Source organism: Notolabrus celidotus, chromosome 10, assembly GCF_009762535.1.
Source record: "Notolabrus celidotus isolate fNotCel1 chromosome 10, fNotCel1.pri, whole genome shotgun sequence".
NCBI classification, from domain to species: Eukaryota; Metazoa; Chordata; class Actinopteri; order Labriformes; family Labridae; genus Notolabrus; species Notolabrus celidotus.
This window is the reverse complement of record NC_048281.1, coordinates 14,258,751-14,281,849: the sequence shown is the minus strand read 5'-3', so window position 1 is coordinate 14,281,849 and position 23,099 is coordinate 14,258,751. Positions and strand designations below refer to the sequence as shown.

The following is a 23,099-nucleotide window of genomic DNA, read 5'->3' as shown; positions in this document are numbered from 1 at the left end:
CATGATTCAGCCTATTGCAGTGATCTGCTGTTAAACAATGCAATAGGCTGAATCAACAATGTTAAAATTAATCAAAAAAACCATACTTTTTATCTAATTTTTCAACACCACTGACAGTGACAGAACCTTCATAGCGCTGTGACTCAAAATCTGCGTCAACAAGCGTGTCTAGACGTGTGCATCACTTTTAGGTGTCCTCTGGAAACACTTCCGCTGTGTTGCGGTCTATTTGCAGCACGTTTTCTAAATGCTGCGCATGTGTTGTCAAATTTATGAAGATGTTTTCTTAATTTGTTTGTGTTTTGCCTTTTTGCATGTGTTTTCTTAAGTTGTAGTGCTGTGAGCTCTCAGGGCCACCGTAGCAATCACTCATACAGCAACACCCCTGCTCCTCGCTTCCTTTTCATGTACATAAATATGTCTTTATTTACAGTTCAGAAAAAGTCCATTCATATAAAAATAGTACTGTACCTATGTACAAATCAAATCTTACAAATGGATGTGAATTGCAGAGTGTACAATAAAGGGATTTAAGTGTAAAACAAACCACTCACACCTGACGGATAAAAGCTGCTTCACACACTGCAGGTATTTGTTAGCATAGCAACAGATCTTCCACAAACGGAATTCAAAGTTGTATCATTCAACATCAAGGACGCATCTTTAATTAAGGTCACTGAATTTAAGTCACAATTTGCTCCATGTTTTTGTGTGAGACTGATCGGTAGGTTCCCACGCTCCTGATGCCAGTGACCTCCCTTTTAAATAGGGAGGGAAATACAAAGTCTCCAGCGGTGCCGGACTCCAGCGTCCTCAGTTGAAGTTGAATTTAAAGTTAAAGGGTCCGGAGCCGAAAGGGTTGAAGCCCTGGAAGCCGTGGTAGCCTCCGTGGAAGTGTTGGTGATGATGGTGACCCTGCTGGCTCTCTGGATCCATGGGGTCTTCTCCGTGATCGAACTTTGTTCTCATCTCTGAAATGACGAGAGAAAACGTCAGTACAGAACAGGCTCACAAACAATAACATCCTTCAGTAGAGCTTTGAAATGTTAAAATATTTTCTTTTTTCTTTTATCTCTTAAGAAGGGTGACAGTAAAACAAAACAAAAATCCAAAGGATGAACTCATAACAATAATATGAATTGAGAGTATAAATAATATTCCAACAATCAGAGCCACTGTGTTTTAAAAGTAATCCAGAGGTTGACTTTAAGGAAAAAAAGTGTTACATTTTGGAGCTTGTTTTAATGATGCTAGCAACACAAAAGTAACTTATGTAAATTGCTGTTTTGAAGCCAATCGTCGGCGGGTGCCGTATTGGAAAATGCTGAAGTCAACCTAACTGCTGTTGAGCTAGTGTGAGGTAAAGAGGCGGGCTTTGAGCCTCCTAGCCAACAGCTACAGTGTTCCCGCCTGTCAATCAAGTCAGTCATGTCCTTATATGGGCAAAACTCGTAATCTTAATATCTTCTTAATTGTCGCGTTATTAAAAAATCCATCCCCTGTACAGTGTGTAGCGAAAGAGAAATTAGCTATTTAGACTGAAGCCGTTTTTTGTAGCGGGCTATAAACATATTTAATATTATCCCCTTATTAAGGACAAATAAAGATCTATCTATCTATCTATCTATCTATCTATCTATCTATCTATCTATCTATCTATCTATCTATCTAGTCTGTCTTTTTTGAATGGGTGTGTATGTGGCTTTCAGTACTTCTGGAGCCAGCCTCAAATGGTCACTCGAAGCACTGCAGTTTTTAGCACTCCTGCATTGGCTTCATTTCTCGCAGCCGAAGGTTACCGCTTGTGAAAAGCCCAACAATGAATACACAGGTTGGATTTTGCGGCATATTGTTAAGTGATTATCTAAGACACTAACTGCATATAACATAGTTCACTAAGCAGCCGTGGTAGGTGTGTGACTCAAGCCTACTGAGAACTGACACTAATATTTGAACAACCATGCATCAACTACAAAATGTTTCTATAATCACGTGTTTGTTAAAAACATTCCATTCCTTCTAAATGAAAAATGTTGCCCAGTAAGAAAAAAATTCTATCCTGAAGCCTTGGACGAATCTCAAGTTCTGATGTGTTCACTGCAGCCCCTCAGAGGTCTGACATTTAGACACTCACAGTAAACTTTTGAACTGACTCTGCAGACCAAACACTTCTTACCTGGGTCAGTGAGGACCTCTTTGGCCTGAGCAATGTCAATGAACTTCTTCTCCGCCTTCTTCTTTTCCTCTGGATTCTGGAAGTTGTCGGGGTGCCACTGCTGAGCAAGTTTCCTGTAGGCTTTGATAATCTCTTTTTTCTGGGCCGTTCTGCGACACACGGGAGAGAGGATTGTTAACACGTTTATTGGGGATTAACGCAGCTTTTCTGTCCTTCTTCCTTTCAACATAAGATGATATTAAAAGTGTTTGTCAAAGTGTCTTTGTTATCACATGGGCTCTGTTGTTAAAGGCCATTACCTAGTCTAACTAGAGTGTGTCTAGTCTCTTTAAGTAGTGCATTTCACAAAAGATGTTCAAGTGGAGTACCTAGCAGTGGCTCATTAATCACAAAGTAAATACAGACTCCCTTCTCATAGTCTTCATACCCTGATTCTTCTTGATTTCACCCTGCAGTACCTACACATTTCTCTGTCTGGAATAATAATAATACAGAAGTTAAGATCAAATCCTACCTCTTGACTCCTAGGATCTTGTAATAATCCCTCTTCTGAGACTGTTTGAGAAGTCGCTGAGCTCTCTCCAGGCCTTCTTTTATCTGACGGTCATTCTCGCTGTGTTTTCCTGCAGTCTCGTAGTCCTTGATGGCTGCAAAATAAAAGAGCAAGGCACAATCAGTATTACTTTCCAGTCTGTAGCAGCTAATGGAAAGTGAAGTACAGAGCTTAAAGACATCCCTATGATGGAAATAACACCGGCTTCAAGACCCTAATGTGCATCTTGTGTTTGGTGTCTTCATGTGGATGTTCAACCAAACAAGTAAACAAGAATGGGCCAAAATTAGCTCACTGAAGTGTGTGTTTGTGTAATGTGTGATTTTAGTGATTATTAACCAACATCCCAGTGGTTCAAGATGTCTTAGTTCTCCACTGAGGACACATTAGTCATTTTAAAGGTGACATATCATGCAAAATTGACTTTTTAATGGTTCTTTACCTGAAATATGTGTCCCTGGCATGTCTACAAACCCCCCGAGAATGAAAAAAATCCATTCTGCCCCTGTTTTGATTTCTACACCTTTCTGTAAATGTGTGTGAAACGAGCCGTTTCAGACTTCCGTGTTTTTGTTACGTAACAACAATATCCGGTCTGTCACGGAGTCAGAGCTCGGAGCTTGTTCAGCCCATAGACTGTATAAAATAATACTGAATCCCCCCTCCGTTTTTCATTACCTGCACAAATGTGTGCTAACAAGGAGCTTAGGAGGGAGGCATGCTAGTTGTAGGCTGTCTTCATAAACACAAAGGTCGGTTTTACTCCCCACGTCTGCAGATTTGAAGATCTAGTGGATGATTTTTATTTATCATGGATAAGTGCTAGCGCTAGTTAGCATAGCCACATAGCTACATGCTCGTAGCTGTGTACCAAGACACACCTCGACATACTGATAAATTAAACAACAAGAAACACTAAATCTGTGACCAATCCTTCAGAAAGGTCCTGCTACAGGCGCCTCTCTATCAGGATCAGATTCTGGATCAAATTCAGAGGGTTGAAGTAACGTGATCTGTGAGCAGCCGTGTATATTCAGCCAACATGTAAACATTAGATCAACGTGCTGGAGAGCCGAGGCACATCCACTTCCTGAGGGGGCGTGGTCAGAGAGAAAACAGAGTGTTCTGAGGAGGACTGAAGAAAAGGACTTTTCAGGCAGACCAAAATCTGATTTCAAAGTGTTTTTTTGAGCATAAACTTTAAAGACATGTTTTGGGACCTCTTAGACCAATATATATTGATGAAAAAAGCGTGATATGTCACCTTTAACTTATATAATGAATTATTTTGCCAACATTTCCTGCAGTTTGAGTCTAAGTTTGGGTGTTACCAGTATATTTAGGATTTTATGCATTTACACTGAGATACTTTGACTTGCCAAATTGTTGACATCAGCATGCTAATGTTCATAAATACAAGGCTAACAGGCTAATGTTTAGCAGGTACAATCATTGTCCTAATTTATCTCATTTAAGTTAGCATCTATTTTGTTAACCCTCCTGTTATGTTTGTTTCTCTGGAACAGCAATAATGTTCCTGGGTCAACTTGACCCGGGGCATATTTAATTATCCAAAAGTGTCAGAACTCCAAAAAATCCCAATACATTTTTTGTAAAATCTCATTATTAACTCCATTACTAACCATTTAAATCAATATTTAGTGCAATGGTGTTCTTTAATTCTCACAGATCATGGTTCAATGAAGATAACTCACTTGTTTTTCATGTGTGTGTTTGTGATTGGGGTGAAATATGTCACACAGTTGCAAAGAGACAATTAGTATTTGACACTTCTGACCCCTTTTAGCCTCCACTTTGACTACCGGGTCAAGTTGACCCACAAACAGTATCTGTGTAATATAAACATGCAGGGGGGGGTTGCAAATATGTGAAATGAACAATTTTTATTTTATATGTTGATTATGCTAATTAAGCCAAGCAGAAGACGTTTCATACTGAAAAAATACTTAACATTTTTATTTTTTATTTTTGAACTGTGAAATGGGTCAATCGGACTCAGAGCATAACAGGAGGCTTAATGCAGCGTTTTATAATGTGCATGTTGTTGACCAGCCATAACCCCTTTCTGTATATCATCCCCCACTCTCTACTCTATTTAGACATGAATGATAAATGGTAAATGGACTTGTACTTATATAGCGCTTTCACTCATTCACTCATTGATGGCAGAGGCTGCTGTATAGTAGGGACCATCAGTGTTAGCTAATCTTATTCCTACACATTCACTCACCGCCAGAGCTGGGATTCGAACCGCCAATCTTCCGATTGATAGACGACCAATTCTACCCACTGAGCCACAGCCGCTGAAGCTTTAAGTTAACACACGACCTGTTCATGGAGGTTCACTAACATGGCACTAATTGATCTTGAGGAAAACAACATCTGGGTTCACTGGCTTTCCAAAACTGAACAGTCAATCTACCTGCAGGATGGCATGGACGGATGGATCTCACACGTGTTCCTGAGGGTTTGATTTTAATTTTTGGGCAGTTTTTTTTTTTTTAAGTTATATTTTTTGGCCTTTTTGCCTTTATTTTATAGGACAGCTGAAGAGAGACAGGAAATGTGAGGAGTAGAGAGCAGGGGAAGACATGCAGGAAACGGTCGACTGGCCGGGAATCGAACCGGCGACCTCTGCGACCTCTGACCTCTGTATGTGGGGCGCTTCGACTGCTAGGCCACCAGTGCCCCTTTTGTGCAGGTTTAATCTGAATTCCTAAAGGGTCAAGTAGTTCACTTTTGAGCTAGTTGAACAAACATATAGGGGAGGAGAAGCAGGTGATGTTAGATGTGAAAGATGTGCCATGCAACTGTGTCTGTCAAGCTACTGTACACCTTAATTTCCCTCAGGATCAATAGAGTCTCTCTCTCTAACCATCTGATATGTTGTCACATTTAAAAGGTAAATCTATCTAAGATGCAATGTTTGTCTACTTTTTCAAAATGTACCATACCATTTAAAAATGTGCTTGTTTTGACGTTTTAATCAATGTTGTCTGCATCAGCTTTAAATAGACAAACTCAAAAGAAGCATTGAAAGAGTAAATTTAAACTCACTATTGGGTCTTGCTAAAATTAAATATAACAATTGTAAAGTCAGTGATGTAATATTTAACATAATCACCATTCATAAATCACAAAACGTGATCAAAAACTGAAGAAAGCCCTGAAGGCAAGCAGTAAATGGTCCTGGGTGCATTTTTGGGGTAAAACTGAAAGTTATTATCATCAATATAAAGTATATCTTACATGGTGAGATTCTCATTTGATGCTATGATAGATTATAATGTAAAGATGTAACAGAATTCTCCTCTTGGCGTTATACACACAACTGAAGTGGGGCACATGAAGCTGATGATGGGGTTTACATTTGTTGCCGGGATGGGATAATTATATTTTTAAAAAAGCCACTAACACTACAATATTTCACTTGTGTCCTCATCAATCTCATCCTTGAATACTGCATTAAATCTGCCCCCCTTCATTAAAGAAGCGTGGCTCATCCCCTTCACATCCCGTTGCAGAGTTTCCAGGTTGATAGTGAGCGCACGTTTGAGTGCTTTGAAGCTTGTTTACCCTCTGAGGTGTACTCAGGTGCTTTTAACACCCATGGGTTCTGACAATTTAACAGCCCACATGTGGTCTGACCTCTCCTCTCGCTGATGTGTTCATGCCGTGTTATGACAACATACACCGCCTCAGCTCAGGTTCAGGATGTTATTACTGAGGGCCCGACCTGCCTGGAGGGATGGGGATGTTTTAATTGTTGGTTTAATTGGACTGTTGTGTCTCTTTTGTTTTGTTTTGATTTTTGTCTCGTCTAAACGATGGAACGTTTGAGGATGAAGTGATGGCATTTATTCCAGATATGTATTTTAATTAAAATGATATGGAGCTTTTCTCCCTCTCCTTTGTTGTTCATTTATCATAGTTTTATATCATGTTGACTTCTGTATCTATCACTTCTCTGAGGTGTAACATGATATAAAACTATGATAAAACATCAACTGTTTGCTCTGAAAATACATCATCAATTTTGCCAACACACACTGTGGTTCTTCCCTCACCTGTGCAAGCTTCTGTTTGGTGATCTGTGCTGCATTAAGTTAGCTGGGTGAGTGTAAACCATAGACTGTATAAATAATGGACGTAGTATCTGTGACATCACCCATATGTTTCTGAAGCACTGTTTTGAAGCCAATCGTCGGCAGGAGCCATGTTGGACATGCTGAAGTCAACCTAACTGCTGTCAAGTTAGTGTGAGGTAAAGAGGCGGGCTTTGAGCCTCCTAGCCAAAAGCTACAGTGTTCCCGCCTGTCAATCAAGTCGGCTGTGCCTCTCATAATGGAAAACTCGTAATTTTAATATCTTTGAAATTGCCGCATTATGAAAAAAAATTCCCCCACCGTACAGTGTGCCGATCGAGAAATGAGCTATCCAGACTACACTTGTTTTATGTTCCAGTCTGTAGACACATTTATTTCTGCTATAAAGATCGACTTTTTTGAATTTATGTGAATGTGGTTTCTGGTACTTCTGGAGCCAGCCTCAAGCGGACACTCGAGAAACTGCAGTTTTTAACACTTCCACATTGATTTAAATTCTCGCGTCCGGAGGTCGCCGGTTGGTGTAAACCGACCTAATAAACAGGTCAGTGGGACACTTGGTTGAGGCACATTCAGATATTTTTTCTAAAATTTCACAAACTTTAGGATCAAAGGCTGGTGGTGCTAGCTCTGCCAGCCATAGTCAAACTCAACAAACCAATTCAACACTGTTTAACCAGGGGTGCATCTCGCTAGGCTGGAAGTGAAGCTTCCAGCAAAGCGTCTTCCCCCTGGTGGCTGGCTGCAGTATAGGTCAAAAAATCTGTCTCCCCAATTCATTTGAATGGGGATGCAGTCAAACTTTAAAAAATAAATACACGTCGTACAAATGTTTGTCACATCCGTATGCTGTGGTGATATGTAGTTATTATTTAACTGTTTTGTGTCCAAGGCCTCTAATAACTATCAAAAAGAAACTTTTCAGGAAAAATTATTTTTTTTCATTAGTTATCAGAGTTTAAAAAACAGGGTTTTACTTCCGGGTTTGCTTTGATTGACAGCTGTCGTAGAGAGAAACTCCATAGGATCTTGTGACGCTACGCTGTAGGGCCGAGCTCGTTACTGTGCCGACACAGAAATTACCGTGGCAACCACTGAAATTCTGTGGCTTCGCAGGCTCTGGATGCACGATGGCTGCGCCCTGGAGCGGGGTATTTTGGCTTCAGAACCGTACAATGGAAAGAGGCGGAGCAACGCTGTCCATTTTTATTTAGTCTATGGTTCAACCACAGACTCTGGGACACTGTGTTTAGCCGTTGACTGTTTTCTGTTAAATTTGACTGTTTTATGTTTTATTTTCTTACCTTTAGAAAAGTACACTAGTCAGAATAAAAATGTCCATTTAAACAAGGAAATAAGTCGCTTTTGATTTTTAGAGTATTAACTGCCTCTACAGCCATCTGGGGTCTGGTCAGGACAACACATGCTGTCATACTGCATTCCCTAATTTGCACAACACACGTCAAACTGTGGTCACACACATCAAATCCACTGAGGTAACCTCGATTTAAGCTTCAATTAGCAGCAGGCGGTGGAAAAAATAATCCACCCAAAAAAATAAAAACAGCGTGAACCACAGTAGTTGCTTATGAGTCATAACATGACAGTTTTTTTTTTATTATTTATCAGGTGTAAATCAATAGGAGCGTTGGAGCCTGGTACACTGAAACAGCTTTGTGAAAATGATGTGGGTGGAGAGTGAAAATATTGGGGTACTTCACCACAGTGGCATTTTGTGTCCTTGTAACCAGAGCAGAAAACAAAGCCTTCTCTGATGTTTACATATATAAACAAACAATTTAATGGTAGGTTTTCTTCTCTGTACTTTAATTCATACATATAATTTGTATTATTTTTTATTATTATTTAAGTTCACTGTTACCAGTTTGTACTTCCTGTCCAATTGAAAGGATCCCTTGACATCCGGACATTGTTCTCACTCACCTGCTACACAACTATTTCTTGATGTTTCAAGATTTCTTTTACTTTTTTTTATATATATATATTTGACTACTTTTTATTTTCCAATTTCAATCCAGTGTTTTTACCGAGTATCCAATTGACAGTCATTGCGAGCGTGAAAGGTGTGAGCTTCCCAGTTTGTAATGCACCAAGCAGCTGGAGTGAAAATTATTCTATAGGAACCAGGGTTTAGACTTTGCATTGGTAATCTGTATGCACAGACACTGAGATGGGTTGTGGGTTGGTATGTGCTGAATTTCAAACTTAATTGACAGATAAACATCAAAATGTAGGCAGAGATGTTGACGAAAATATCCACAGGTTGTTTGAAGGATGGAGGCAGAACATCAGGTGGCAGGTAAAATGATCGCTGGAACACCAGCTATTCCTGGGGATTTCACCATCTGCCATCTCTGGACTTCTGACATTTGACAACAGATCGAGGAGACCGTTGTTTCAGCCTAATCCCCCATCGGCCAGCAAAAGGCTTTATGGAGATAGTAAGTGCTGTGTGTGTGTGTGTGTGTCTGTGTATTTCTGTGTGTTTTGGCACTGCCACCCAGGAATGGCTTTAAGCTTGACAAACAAAAAAATCTGAACAATTTCAGCCAGAAATGCAGGACAGCTCGACATCTGGCATTTTCCTCTCACACACTGTGCTACACACCTAATTCTAATTTTACTCTGACAAATCACATTTTCTATTTCAGGCATAGACATAGAAGTCAAATGCTTTAACTAGATTATATACGGAAACCCTTGCAGAATTTATCTACGTTTAGTCTCTATTGTGTGTTCAAATTCAAAGTCAAAATAGATTTAGTGCTGAACAGAGAGATTGTGTTAAATGAGGTAAAATGTAATTGGATGAGAGCATCCCCCTCACTTTGTGCTGCCTGACAGTATCTGCCTTTGATGTTTACATTAAAAATCACATTTCTTGTCTTGTAGACATAAACAGATTCACACAAGTGCAGTTGTAAAATAATGGGATGGTAAGATGATATGTCATCCGTGCTTTCAACTATATCAGTGTGTGTTTGTAGTGTTACAAGGGCCCCTTGTGTTAGACTTCTGCAATGGCATCCAATCGTTTGGCCTCTCCAGTATGAGAGTTATTACAACATACATGATAGATTAAGTCAGTTTAGAAGCTCTCATAGTCAACATGTTGATTCAGCTGTGTGATCCTTGTGGAGGCTGCAGTTTGGAGGGTTGTTAAATCGTATTTAGTCACAGAGATATGTGTTTAAATCATTCTGTCCAGTTAATCTAAATGAATATGGAGGTGCTGGTTTAGTTAGCATTTAAAGAGTGCGCCCCATGTGCAGAGGCAACAGCACTTGTCACAGCAGCAGCTGGTTCAACTAACCGGCCATAACCCCTTGCTGTTTATAATCCCCCACTCTCTGCTCCCCACATTTCTTTTCTCTCTTTTTCGGACATTATTCACAAAGACCCAACATCAAGATAAAATAATCGAAAATAATCCAGAATAATCTGATCTACAGAAAAAATGCTCTAAAAATATAAAAATAAAAATATCAACGTGTTTGTTCTGACTAGCACAAACACCTTTCTGCAATATGTAATATATATATGGCCTGCCAAGGGACTGCAGATGTAAATTAGCTTTAAGTTAACTCTGGTACAATGCATCAAATGGTAACACGTATGCAAATATTTGACATGGTCCCTTTATAAATACATTTAAAAGAAATGACACATCAATAACAACATAAAGAACCATCACTTCGATCAATAGTGTCTGAAACAAATACTCCTATAAATTCATAAATTAATCCTAAATATTGGAAACTTTTGCAGGAATGTTTTATCACACAGTATTCATTTATACTTAATGTGCTTAGGTTACCCACTGTCGAAGTCAGTAACTTTTACAAGACTGTTCTGCAATAAAATCAATAATGATAAGGTATACTGATTTCTTTTTGGCCTTTTTGCCTTTATTGGATAAGACAGCTGAAGAGAGACAGGAAATGTTGGGAGTAGATGGCGGGGGAAGACATGCAGGAAATGGTTGACCGGCCGGGAATCGAACCGGCGACCCCTGCAACGAGGACTGTGGACTCTGTATGTGGGGCGCCCCTATTTTGCATTTTTTATTAACAGTTTTCTTCTCTATAAGTATTCTTTTTCTGTATATATGTTACACTGTTAAGTAATAAACTGTTAAAATAATGTTAACTATTTTAACTGTTTAGTCACTAATAAATGTAGCAAGTGAAATGTTGTGAGATGAGAGGAGCTATTTACAATAATATATATATATTTAGTACACAATTTATTGACTGTTTCAAAAAAAAGTACCAGAACATCTGTTTCATAGTTACATCTGTTATGAGAAATATTACAAAGCGGCCAGGAACTTTTTCAAGTGAAGTAAATTCCAAGTGAAGATTTTGTGACTTCGACAGCATTTACCGTAGTGTGACCCTGATTCTTAGCATGTAAATAAAAGCAGCCACTCAGGACACCAGTCTGCTCAGTGGTTAAATTGCCATGAGCAAAGGCTACAGTTCTCAGTCCGGGGTTTGACTCCCACCCTCACCCCACACTCCCTGTTCTCTGTTTTTCTGTTCTTTCCTCTGAATAAAAAGCAGAAAAAAGCAGACACCTCACCTTCCTCATACTGTTCCTCTAGAAGATAGGCCTCAGCTCTGTCCTTCAGCACGTCAACATTTTCAGGATCATACTGCAGGACTTCACTACACACTGGGATCGCTCTGCTCGCCTGCTGGCCCTGATTATGACACACAGGAAAAACATGCCGCTTAGTTTTATATTTCAAAGAATACAAAGAATCACACATGTCAAAGCAGCAGAGAGAAGTCTTACCTGTGTTAGGGCATGGCAGATTCGCTGCTTGGCCAGGTGAGAGAAATGGTGCACATTAGGCTCAGTCTTCATCACTGCCTCGTATTTACTCACTGCGTCTTCATACCTACAAGAACAGCAAGAAGGTACCAGTTTGAACAACACTGTGACACTATCAATGAAGCAAAAAGCAACATGGATCATTGCACCCACAGACATAGCACACTGTTATGTTCTCTGTTTAGTCTTGTGAATATGAAATCTTATGTGTGTCAAATATGATGTGACATCCATTCACACCAAAATAGGATTTGTATGCCTGTTTGTGAGAGATGCTGGAGCGCTCGAGGGTAGGTAAGCAGTCGTTTTACAACTGATGCAATCCTTGGTATTTGGAGGGGGTATTATTCTATATTTGCTGTACAACACACACATACACACACATAAACACACACACACACCTCTGCTCTTGGATGAGTTCCTCTGCAGACTGGATCTGTTTGTTGAGCTTCTTGACCTGCTTGTAGTGGCTGTAACACTGCTTGTGATCAGGATCAAGCTTCAGGCATTCACGCACCTCACTGCAGATCAGATGAGAGGAGGAACAGAGCAATCATTCATTTTCATATTTCATTATGTATAGGCTGCATTGCAACTCACAGAGGAGGGACAAAAATTACCAGAACACCTCAAAATAACACAACCAGAAGTAAAAACTCTTACATTGTTTCTTAAAGCTGTAGTTTCTACTGTTATGAACAAATATGTGCCTTATAAGTGAATGCTCAGGAGGTCATCTCCTCTTTTAGATTTGTGTAGTTTTTTGTGTCTTATCGCTGCCTTTATTGTTTCATATTTTACATTCCCATTTAAATACCAAAAAAATATATAATTTTTATGAGACTTTAAAGCAACATACTACAACCAGTGGTGGCAAAGAGTGGACAAATCCCTTATTTGTATTCCTTGTATACACACATTCTACTGCAGATATATGTTATGTGGCAAGTGGAAATGTCTGAGTCATCCTTAAAAGATACTTTGAGGTGTAGAGAAAAAAATTGGATTATTTGTTACTCAGCCATTTTTCTGCAGCAATATTTTGCCACGTTCTAAAATATCTTCCAGGGTGTGCTTTATTTGCTTCAACAAGAATACAAAATGTAATTATTGTACATCTATTTTGTGTGTTGTTCGAACATCTTACTTAACTAAACACCCCGGTAGCTGTCCTGTGTGTATATATATGCATGTTCATGTGTGATGTGTGGGTTGATGTGCTCTTAAAGGTTGTCAGGTAGTATGTATGTTAGGTATATATGTTTTCTATGTACGTATGATTGCACTGACTGTGGCAAAAATTGTACTTGTTTAAGGACAATAATGGTCGGTCGGTCGGTCGATCTGTCGGTCTGTCTGTCTGTCTGTCTGTCTTTAAATACAGTATGTATGTATATATCTACGTATCTATCTATCTACATATCTATCTATCTATCTATCTATCTATCTATCTATCTATCTATCCATCTACATATCTATCTATCTATCTACATATCTATCTATCTACATATCTAACTATCTATCTATCTATCTATCTATCTACATATCTATCTATCTACATATCTAACTATCTAACTATCTATCTATCTATCTATCTATCTATCTATCTATCTATCTACGTATCTATCCATCTACATATCTATCTATCTACATATCTATCTATCTATCTACATATCTATCTATCTACATATCTATCTATATATCTATCTATCTATCTATCTATCTATCTACGTATCTATCTATCTACGTATCTATCTATCTACGTATCTATCTATCTACATATCTATCTATCTATCTATCTATCTATCTATCTATCTATCTATCTATCAACGTATCTATCTACGTATCTATCTACGTATCTATCTATCTACGTATCTATCTATCTACGTATCTATCTATCTACATATCTATCTACGTACTTATCTATCTATCTACATATCTATCTATCTACATCTAACTATCTATCTATCTATCTATCTATCTATCTATCTATCTATCTACATATCAATCTATCTACATATCTATCTATCTATCTATCTATCTATCAACGTATCTATCTATCTACGTATCTATCTATCTACGTATCTATCTATCTACGTATCTATCTATCTACATATCTATCTATCTATCTATCTATCCATCTACGTATCTATCTACATATCTATCTACGTACTTATCTATCTATCTACATATCTATCTACGTACTTATCTATCTATCTATCTATCTACATATCTATCTATCTACATCTAACTATCTATCTATCTACATCTATCTATCTATCTATCTATCTATCTATCTATCTATCTATCTATCTATCTATCTATCTATCTATCTATCTATCTATCTATCTTGTCACAGTGTCTGATTCAGATACTGCATGAGTAGCAGTCTGAAAGCTGGTCTTACTTGAGGGACATCTCATGGTCTCCAAGATTGTAGTAGATGGTGCTGAGTTTATAGAAAGCCTGAGTGTTGTCATTCTTCAACTTGGACGCCACTTTGAGATCGCTGATGGCCTTCCCCATCTCTCCCATTTGAATAAAACACTCGGCTCGCATCTCTCGAGAGGTCACATCCCAAACACAGGTCTGTAACGGTTGAACGATAACTGTTACATACTGTGCTTGATATACAAATGCTGCATACACTCTGCAGTGATAACATGGACGGTGTGATGCTTGCAGTAAAATTAGGTAGAGGTAGATATCTTACCTCTATGACGGTGTCAAGCTGGGCAGCAGCTGTCACATAATCCTGGCTGTCGTAGCTGCTGCGTGCCTGAGCCACAAGTCGCTGAATTTCATCCGACTTTGTCAGCTGACTCTGGGCTTCTTTCTCCTCTTTGTCACTGGGGTTGGACTTGAGCTGGAGAAATGCAGGACAAAGCGTTACACACATACTTAAGGTGCCAGGAATATGAAACATGATAAAAGTGTGCTTAAGATAATTTGATTTAGTCCTTCATAACACTTGTTCAATATGAGCTCTATTTCACTGAAGAGGTTCTTCTGCCAATTGCGCCTCTTGAAAGCGTTGCCTAATGCCTATTATGGCTGCAGCAGTGCTTACCCTTCCCTAAACGTACTACATTTAAATCACCCTCATCACAGAGGTCATCATATTCACAAGAGCATCTCATCGAACGACACATCCATTACAAACAGGCCTGGGTACCCTTTAAGTGTTTGGGAGCTTGCTGCAGGAAAGAGCGTAATGCATTAAATGTAATGCACTATACTGGGCCAACATTGAGGACTGCTGAAGCAGCAGAACAGCATACAGTACACCTCTGGCTGGATCCCCTGACATTACATCAGCGAAGTGCTGCCTATAATAAAAAATAAAAATGCTTGTTGGCCTGCGCTGGAAATTCAACTCCTTGCTTTGCTGGAAATGGAGGCGTCAAGATCGATGTAATAAAACAACTTGGACTCTGTTCCTTGGATGCTTTCAAAAGGTGAGCATTTAACACTTTTTAAGCATTGACTAACAGCCTGACAGCTCGCTAAGCACAATTACAGGAAAACCAATGAGCTTCATCCTACAAAACAGCTGATCAAAAGTTGACTTGTTGTATGTGGGTTTAAAAAAAAAAAGGAAATTAAAACACATGGAAGTAATGATCTAAACATGCCTAAGAAGCTGCAGGCCTTTATAAAGCCCTCTGTACAATGTGACACTCTTTGACATTCACACCCGTTCCCCAGGTATAGAAGAGGACCTGTATTTGTCCCGACATGACCACCTCACCTGGGGATACAGCTGCTATAAGCAGAATATTCTAAGGATATTTATGTCTTGTGGGAGTGTTTTGAAACTGCACTATTAAAAGTAAGGTAAAAAATGTTTTCTTTATCTTGAAGATGTCTCAAAGTATGCAGGATTTTCACATTCTCTAAGATCTTATGTAGTCTATCTGCATCTGTTTTAACTTCATACTCACCCTTACATCAAAAAGACACAGGGTTCCCACTCTTTTCCAGGACATTTCCAGGACATTTTCAGTGAAGTTTTGATCTCTCAGATTTGAAAATGTTTAAACTGTCTTCCTGCGTGGCGATGTCTATTGTGATCAGCGATGTCTACAACGTGCAGTTTCTGTGCAGCTGTGTCGCTGTCGTTTTGTTCTGTTTGTTTTCACTATCAGGAGTTTGCACTCCTACTAGCTACAGTACGGTAATTGAGCTCTCAGCCTGCAGGGAAAGTTGGGAGGCACAGATTCCTAAGCTCTCTGCCCGACTCCACTGGTCACTCTTTAACTTAAATATAAGACTCTTTGAATCAAAAGAGCACTCTACAAGGTTCATTTAACATAAAATATAAACAATATAGCCTACCCCCGTTTTCTGTGAATGCATGATTATGACCAAGTGAGGGTAAAAAGATGTGAAAAAAGTTGCAAAGCCCGACCGGTCTGTGTCGCTGTCTTTTCCAGCACAGCGTGCACTCAGCTTTCAATGAATGGGGATGCGTTTTTTTAATCGTGTCATGTCCAGGCAGTCATGTTGGGATAGTTTTTTCCAAGACAATATGGGATTTTCCAGGACATTTGACTTTTTCTCCCATTTTCCAGGTGTTTTCCAGTACTGGAAAACTGGTCAACTGTTTTCCAGGTTTTCCAGGACGCATGGGAACCCTGAAGACATTTTTAAACTGTCACTTACTACAAATCTGTGCACTAAATAAATGAAGGAAATGCTTTGGTCCATCACAACAACTAAGCTTACAAATATTTTACACTATTCTTAATCTAATCAAAGATGATGGCCCAGTTTTCATGCTTGAGTTTGATTTCACCAAGGTATGAATCAACACTGACACCTCCTGGTGAACTCTGCTTACCTCACACAACAGTTACTTTTTCTTAGATTCACTCCTACAGAGTTGAAACTGAATTTAACTTTACTTACCACTTTCTTAAAGTCACTTTCTGCTTCATCCAGTCTGCCCTGCTTCAGAAGGAGGTTTCCTCTTTGCAGCCTTGCCTGCAGAGAGTGGAAAAGAGAACCTTTTTTTTCTTGCACAAGATTTTAGATATTGACACATCAGCACAGCTGACAGGAGAGACACATTTCCCAGGACCTTCCTAGTGTCTATTTAAAGGATACCCCTTGTGCTTTTAGTGCAGACTTGTGCATCTAGCCGCTGCTTTCATGGTTCTGTTATTGTTGTTGTTGTTGTAAAAGCATTACTCACAGATGTGAAGTCTGGTTTGAGTTCAATAACTCTGCTCAGATCTGGCAGTGCAGACTTTGACTTTCCCATAGCTAGAAACACTGTAGCTCTCCTGTAGTAGGCCATGTAGTTCTTTGGATCTCCATCTGAATGACACAGAAAAACATGACATTCCATTTTTACATCAAATGTGTAAGGACCAATGGATTCTGTCACTACTCTGCCCGTTTCCAGTGGTGGACAGTAACAAAGTAAATTTACTTGAGTACGGTACTTAAGTACATTTTTTGAGTATCTGTACTTTACTTGAGTATTATTTTTTTGGAAATGTAGTACTTGTACTCCACTACATTCAGAAGACAATTATTGGACTTTTTACCCCACTACATTTCTATCAGTGCTCTAGTTACTCACTACTTTTGCTTTGAAGTCAGCTCATGAATTTCCTTCTTTCCTGAAATCTGATCCCTAAGACAGTAAAATGTGTTTGTGTAGTTCTGTTTGTCTCAGTGGTTTAGTCATACCTGTATATCGTGCGTCTCCACGGTTGAACGTGGAGCAAACACAGAGCAAATTTCCCTCAGATCAGGCAGTTCATTTAGAGGTGGTAATGATGGCTATAATTCTCCACCTGAGCACCCATGGTCATATCTTCAGCCCGTGTTAGAGGTTTTTGAAATGAAGAATGATACGTATCGTTTGAAATGTTCACCCTGTTTCCCACTCTGCCCAAACATACAAACATTCACTGTCCAACCTGAGAAAGTGTGTTGAGCTACGTAACATTTGTTTCATTCCAGGTGAACATTTCAAACTAAGTTATCTGTGCTTGGAGTAACTTAGTTTCTGTTTTTATTCCATGGTATAGTTTTTAGAGATTTCAAGTAATGGTTTCTAAATAAACATGATGTAACAGAATGTACTTCTATGTATTCTTGACTGCCATCATGCTTTGTGAAAATAAAATGTTTTGAGATATTTTAAAGTACTTTGAATACTTAAGTATTTTTTTTAAAAGCAAGTACTTCAGTACTTTAACTCAAGCAATAATCTGACAGATCAACTTTCACTTGTATTGGAGTAATATTTGACCTGGGGTATCTACTTTAACTTAAATAATGAAGCTGTGTACTTTGTACTGCCAGTTTCTGTCACTTACCCACAGCAGCGTGGAAATGAGAGAGGGCATCAGCCAGCTGGCCAGCAGCGAGCAGTTTCTTCCCCATCTCCATGTGATTGTCCACACTGCCATCCCTGCCACATTTGACTCCTAGAAAACATCCACAACACTGACAAAGTAAGAACACGTTTCCACAGACTGTGATTGTACTTGTTCACATTATTTACAGACTTCAGCGTGTGATTCACAGCAGTGACAGGACTTTGACAAGTCAGCGCTAGTTAGCTGCTATTTATGTTGTAAGTTGACGTTAGCTTAGCTTTCACCAAAGTCATTTCTTTAGTTTTTCCAATCACATTTACCCTTCAACAAACTGGGTTTCAACTCACATTAAATAATACTCAAAACATTTAAGTTTACCTCTTCCCACAAGTGCTTAACCTTGTTAGCTTAACGTTAGCCAGCAGTTATCGATCTGCTAGCTAACATTGACATAAGTGACATGTTACGTTGACCACATGCAGACTGTCACACTCACTAAGTCAAAGTGGTCTGTGGTGAATGGTAGTAGTAAGTTTCTACAAGCTGTCATATGGGCTTCACTAGTCCAAAGTAACTTAGTTTCTTACCTTCATATCTCATATCAATTAGAACGAGAACATATGGGATGTAAGTCAGGATTTTGTGAGCCACATGGTCCAGAGAAACCATGATTAGAGTTGCATCAGACAGAGCCTTTCTTGTAGAGTCCCACAAATGTCAGCCGATGTTATTTCAACTAATGTTTCCTCTAATTGTCAATCGTCCCATGTGTTGACTGCTTGTCAGCCTCTGCTCAGTCTTTTTACAGTAGAGCAGCGAGCTTAACCGACCGGTCGTGGGGGGCTGTGATTGGCTAGTTCGTGTTTTAAACCCCGCCCACTTCAGCTGGCTCAACAGAGAGGAGCCACGGCAGCACAAGACGGCGTGGGAGTGTGTGTGTGTGTGTGTGTGTGTGTGTGTGTGTGTGTGTGTGTGTGTGTGTGTGTGTGTGTGTGTGTGTGTGTGTGTGTGTGCGTGTGTGTGTGTGTGTATTTGAACTATATGCAGAGGCGTCACCAGGAATTCTGGGACCCCTGAAAAGATATCTCAGTATAGGCCGCATCACCACAGCCAAGCCTACAAAATATAACATTGCTGCTATGATACTGGTTTATTTGCATTAAACAAAAATATGTGCTCAAAACTATCCTGGTTAACTGACTCAAATCTAAGCTACATATATTCTATTTCTCCAAATGTTACTGCACAATGTTGAGCTTCAGACTGTCCACCTCTTTAAACAAGTTTATTTGAAGCCAAGTGACTTGTTGAATAACAACAAGGGGGCATTATCTGGTATAATCTAACCTCATGAAGTAAAATAAAACTCTAAAAACCTAAAGTTTACTTTCAATCAGATTCAGCCACACTTAATGCTATGAAAATATGACACTGACAAGCGTTTTTATGCATAGACAGCTGTTTCAATCACACTAATAGCCCATTGTTTATGGGTTTTTAACTTATTAATCACGCATCCACATTGATTGATCGAGGCTCATGGTCTGTTCCGCAGCCACTGTCCACTCAGCACCCCAGGAGCTGCCTGCTGCTGACAGACAGCTGCGGTCCAAACGTAAAAAGAGACTCCCCTTTTTTCCAGAAAGGAATTCTGAATGTTTGTTTGTTTATGCAGACAATTTTAATTATCGTATTGCAGTTATAACAAAACAAAAGAAAAGCGTGGTAGAAAACTTTCAGACCCATTAGGGCCCCCCCTCCCCACTTGGGCCCTAGGCAGTCAGTCCCACTTTTCCCCCCACTACGACGCCCCTGATTATATGCAACTTATTATGTACAAAGGACTGGATTAGACTACACTGGGTTGGGTTGGATCAGAAACTTTTATTGTACCTAAAATATATCTGGCTTGCAGAGAAGTTCACAAAAGAAACAAGTATCATAAAAAAAAGAAAGAAAAAAAATAGTCTATGTACAATTCCCATGGATGTCATCAAGATGGATGTTTAGTGAGATATGAAACAAAAATTCCAACAATTCCTTATGACAACAATGTGTACAACTTGATGGAACAGATGAGATCTTACACTTTCAACATTTTCAGATATTGTCTTTAAACACATTGGAAGTAACCTTTTTTGAGATAGAAAAAAACTGTCAAGCAGTTCAGTAGCTTCAGACATCAACAATAACTATATAGTAGTCATTCTTCTTGTTTGTAGAAAATATGCATTACAAAGTTTTATTTTTAAGGTAGATACACCAACAATAACACATACATAATTGAAACATATATATACAGTGGTGGCCAAAATTATTAGAACATTTGGCATAGGTTTCAGTTGTTTGGGTGAATTGGCCTTTAAAATACCCATAAAATGAATGAAATGTCTACAAAGTCATCATTATGCTCTATTGTAAGAATAGAAAAGAACCATCATAAGCAGATTTTTGTTATTTTCCTTTCAAAAAACAAGCTAGGCCTATCTCACTGTCAATGTCACACAATCATGTTACTTCACAGAAGAAGACAAATTACTTGTGTAATCATTGTCAAGTGTGATCGTGGTTAGATTGATATTGATGCTAGAGTCTTAGGACACATCTGTGTGATTTTTTTGAATGTAGAAGGCCTATCCTGCTCATTAGGTGATTGGTAACATCAGGGTTTTGTCACTGAGGCCGCACCATTGGTATAAATTCAAAGCCTCGAGAGGTACTCTTGAACACGTGTTGCTCTCTGAACATGACTAAAGTGAAGAAGAAGAAGCTAACAAGTGAGCAACAGGTTTGAATAAAGGTCCTTTTTGATGCTGGCTGGAGTTACCGCTACATAGCCAAGGGCTTGAGAGGCAGTCCAAGCACCATAAAGTACACTTAAGACAGCCATGATGCCACCAACTCACACCAGAACCATAGACTGTATAAAATAGACCAGAACCAAAAGGGGAGAGGTAGAAAAAAGCAACTTTCAGACAGACAAGTGAAGCATCTCAAAAAGCCATTTCAGCCTCAGGAACAGGTGACTTAGTGAAAATTCATGTCATCATGGATAAGAAAGTATACTACAACATTCTACTGAGGCAAAGAGAACCATCTGAGAGTCATCTTATTAGGCCCAGATTTATTTTCTAAGAGGACAATGACCCTAAACATTCTTCTCACTATTGCCAGAACTACCTGTGACAGAAGGAATCTGCTGGAACTTTGAAAATGATGGACTGGCCCCCTCAAAGTTTGGACCTAAACCCCATCGAGCAAATTTGGGGTGAGTTGGAGAATAAACTGGACAGATCTATTGTACATTCAAAGGAAAACCTTTGGCTTGAGTTGTAGAAGGCATGAGATAACATAAGTGTTGAAGTTCTAAGAAAATATATGGATACTATGCCAGAGAGGTGTGCTGCTGTAATTGCTGCAAAAAGTGGACATAACAAATATTAAAGTTAAAAGTGGATAAAAACAGCAGGACTCATTTCATCGGATATTTGTTGTGCTCAGAGCAACCATCTGCATGTTTCAAGAACATTGTGAAATAAAATCACGTTTTGGAGGCACAAAAAAGGTCAATATATTCAAATCTGTCAGGTGTTCTAATAATTTTGGCCACCACTGTATTCTTCATAGTGCCTTGCATTAAATAAAGCATGTTTTTTGAACAATCATTATAAATCTGGAACCAAAACAACTCATATTTTACAAACAGAAACATGCATGGTATTTTCCACCATAGAAAAGAGGTCACACATATTCAGTCGTGGTCGAAGTCCTGGTGGTATCAGTGATCTCAGAGATGCTGCTGGCTCTCCTGCCCCGGGTCGTCCTTGTTTTCCTGTCTTCACTGATCTCTGAGCGGATGGATGATCTAATGCTCTTTTTTGATGGAGCAACTGTGTAGGCGCCAGGGTACTGGTAGGCAGGATATTTTTCAGGGCTGTGTGTTTTAGATTGAAGAAATGGATGTTTATTCTCTCTGTATGATGTTAATGGGAAATGATAGAAATGGTGGGGAAAAGATTCAAGGACACAATAGTTGCGTTTATACCTTGGTTGGCAGCCTTCCCGGCCTGCAAAGATACTGTAAATAAGGCCTCCAACAACAAGTAAGGTGGAGCCTGCCCAGCCCATGAACACACCAACACCTATTTCAAACCTGGCAATGGAAAAAACAAACACTGAAATGTACACCCATCGTCATCTCAAACTTTCTGAATCACGAAAAAATATACTTGTGCCTTTTACGTACTTCTGAGCTTTGAACAAAGGGTCTTGAAATTCTGCTCTAATTTTGTTTCCATAATAAGAGAAGGCAACCATTGAACACATCCCTGAAAAAACAGGCACATAATGATTAAAACATTATCAAAAGTGAATATATATCACTTCATTGAGTAATTCTTACCTCCAATAAGGTAGTTCATCCCCCCAGCAAAGGTTACTCGTGCATTAGCTAGTTCTGTACCACCAATCTTAGTGCACTTCATTCCCACTAAGACCAGAACTGAGCCAAAGAAAGACAGTATAATGGAGATAATGATGAGAGCACGACAGAAGTGGATTTCCCCTGTCAGAGAATAATAACATTAGCATCAGCAAACATTAAAAGTCAAATCATGCAACCGTGCCATTAATCTCATGCCTCATGATTAAATACAGTGTGCTTACAGTGCAGTGCGAGCATTGATGGGATCCCCTTGCAGTCTGATACTCCAGTTGAATCTGATATACAGTCCTTCCACAGGTTAGAGAAATAGTTTGAAGTAGTCAGGACAATGCTGTCTACCTCAGACCAAGTCCAGATCTCAGTGGGCATAGTGGAACAAACCAGAATCCATCCACATACACAAACCACAAAGCAGCCAATCTCCATGTACATCACCACAGTCCTGTAACTCATGTTTACCTCGACACAGGTACAACAAGCTACTCAGAGTAATGAATGCAGGATGGCAGTCTGTCCAGCTGAATATCCCTCCCTGGTTGCAGAATGCAGACTGAATAACCAACCTAAAACAAATGAGAGGATGAAGGTGTTTTGTGTACAT

General features: G+C 39.2%; 2 protein-coding genes across 2 annotated transcripts; both read right to left on the bottom strand.

The window, feature by feature from the left end:
• Positions 1–396: 396 nt before the first annotated feature.
• On the bottom strand, positions 397–18,895 carry dnajc3a (DnaJ (Hsp40) homolog, subfamily C, member 3a). Its single transcript, XM_034694286.1, has 12 exons — positions 18,642–18,895; positions 18,052–18,162; positions 16,914–17,038; positions 16,628–16,702; positions 14,430–14,582; positions 14,124–14,305; positions 12,118–12,237; positions 11,678–11,783; positions 11,462–11,582; positions 2,691–2,823; positions 2,177–2,325; positions 397–971 (listed from the first exon to the last, which is right to left on the bottom strand). Exons 1-12 carry the CDS (start codon positions 18,721–18,723, stop codon positions 814–816), a joined length of 1,515 nt encoding a protein of 504 aa, XP_034550177.1. The 5' UTR covers positions 18,724–18,895; the 3' UTR covers positions 397–813.
• Positions 18,896–21,795: 2,900 nt separating this feature from the next.
• LOC117820499 (claudin-10-like) lies at positions 21,796–23,099 on the bottom strand. Its single transcript, XM_034694289.1, is given in 6 exon segments — positions 21,796–21,988; positions 22,100–22,207; positions 22,301–22,382; positions 22,457–22,618; positions 22,720–23,008; positions 23,046–23,099. Coding segments are annotated over 6 exon segments (888 nt in total).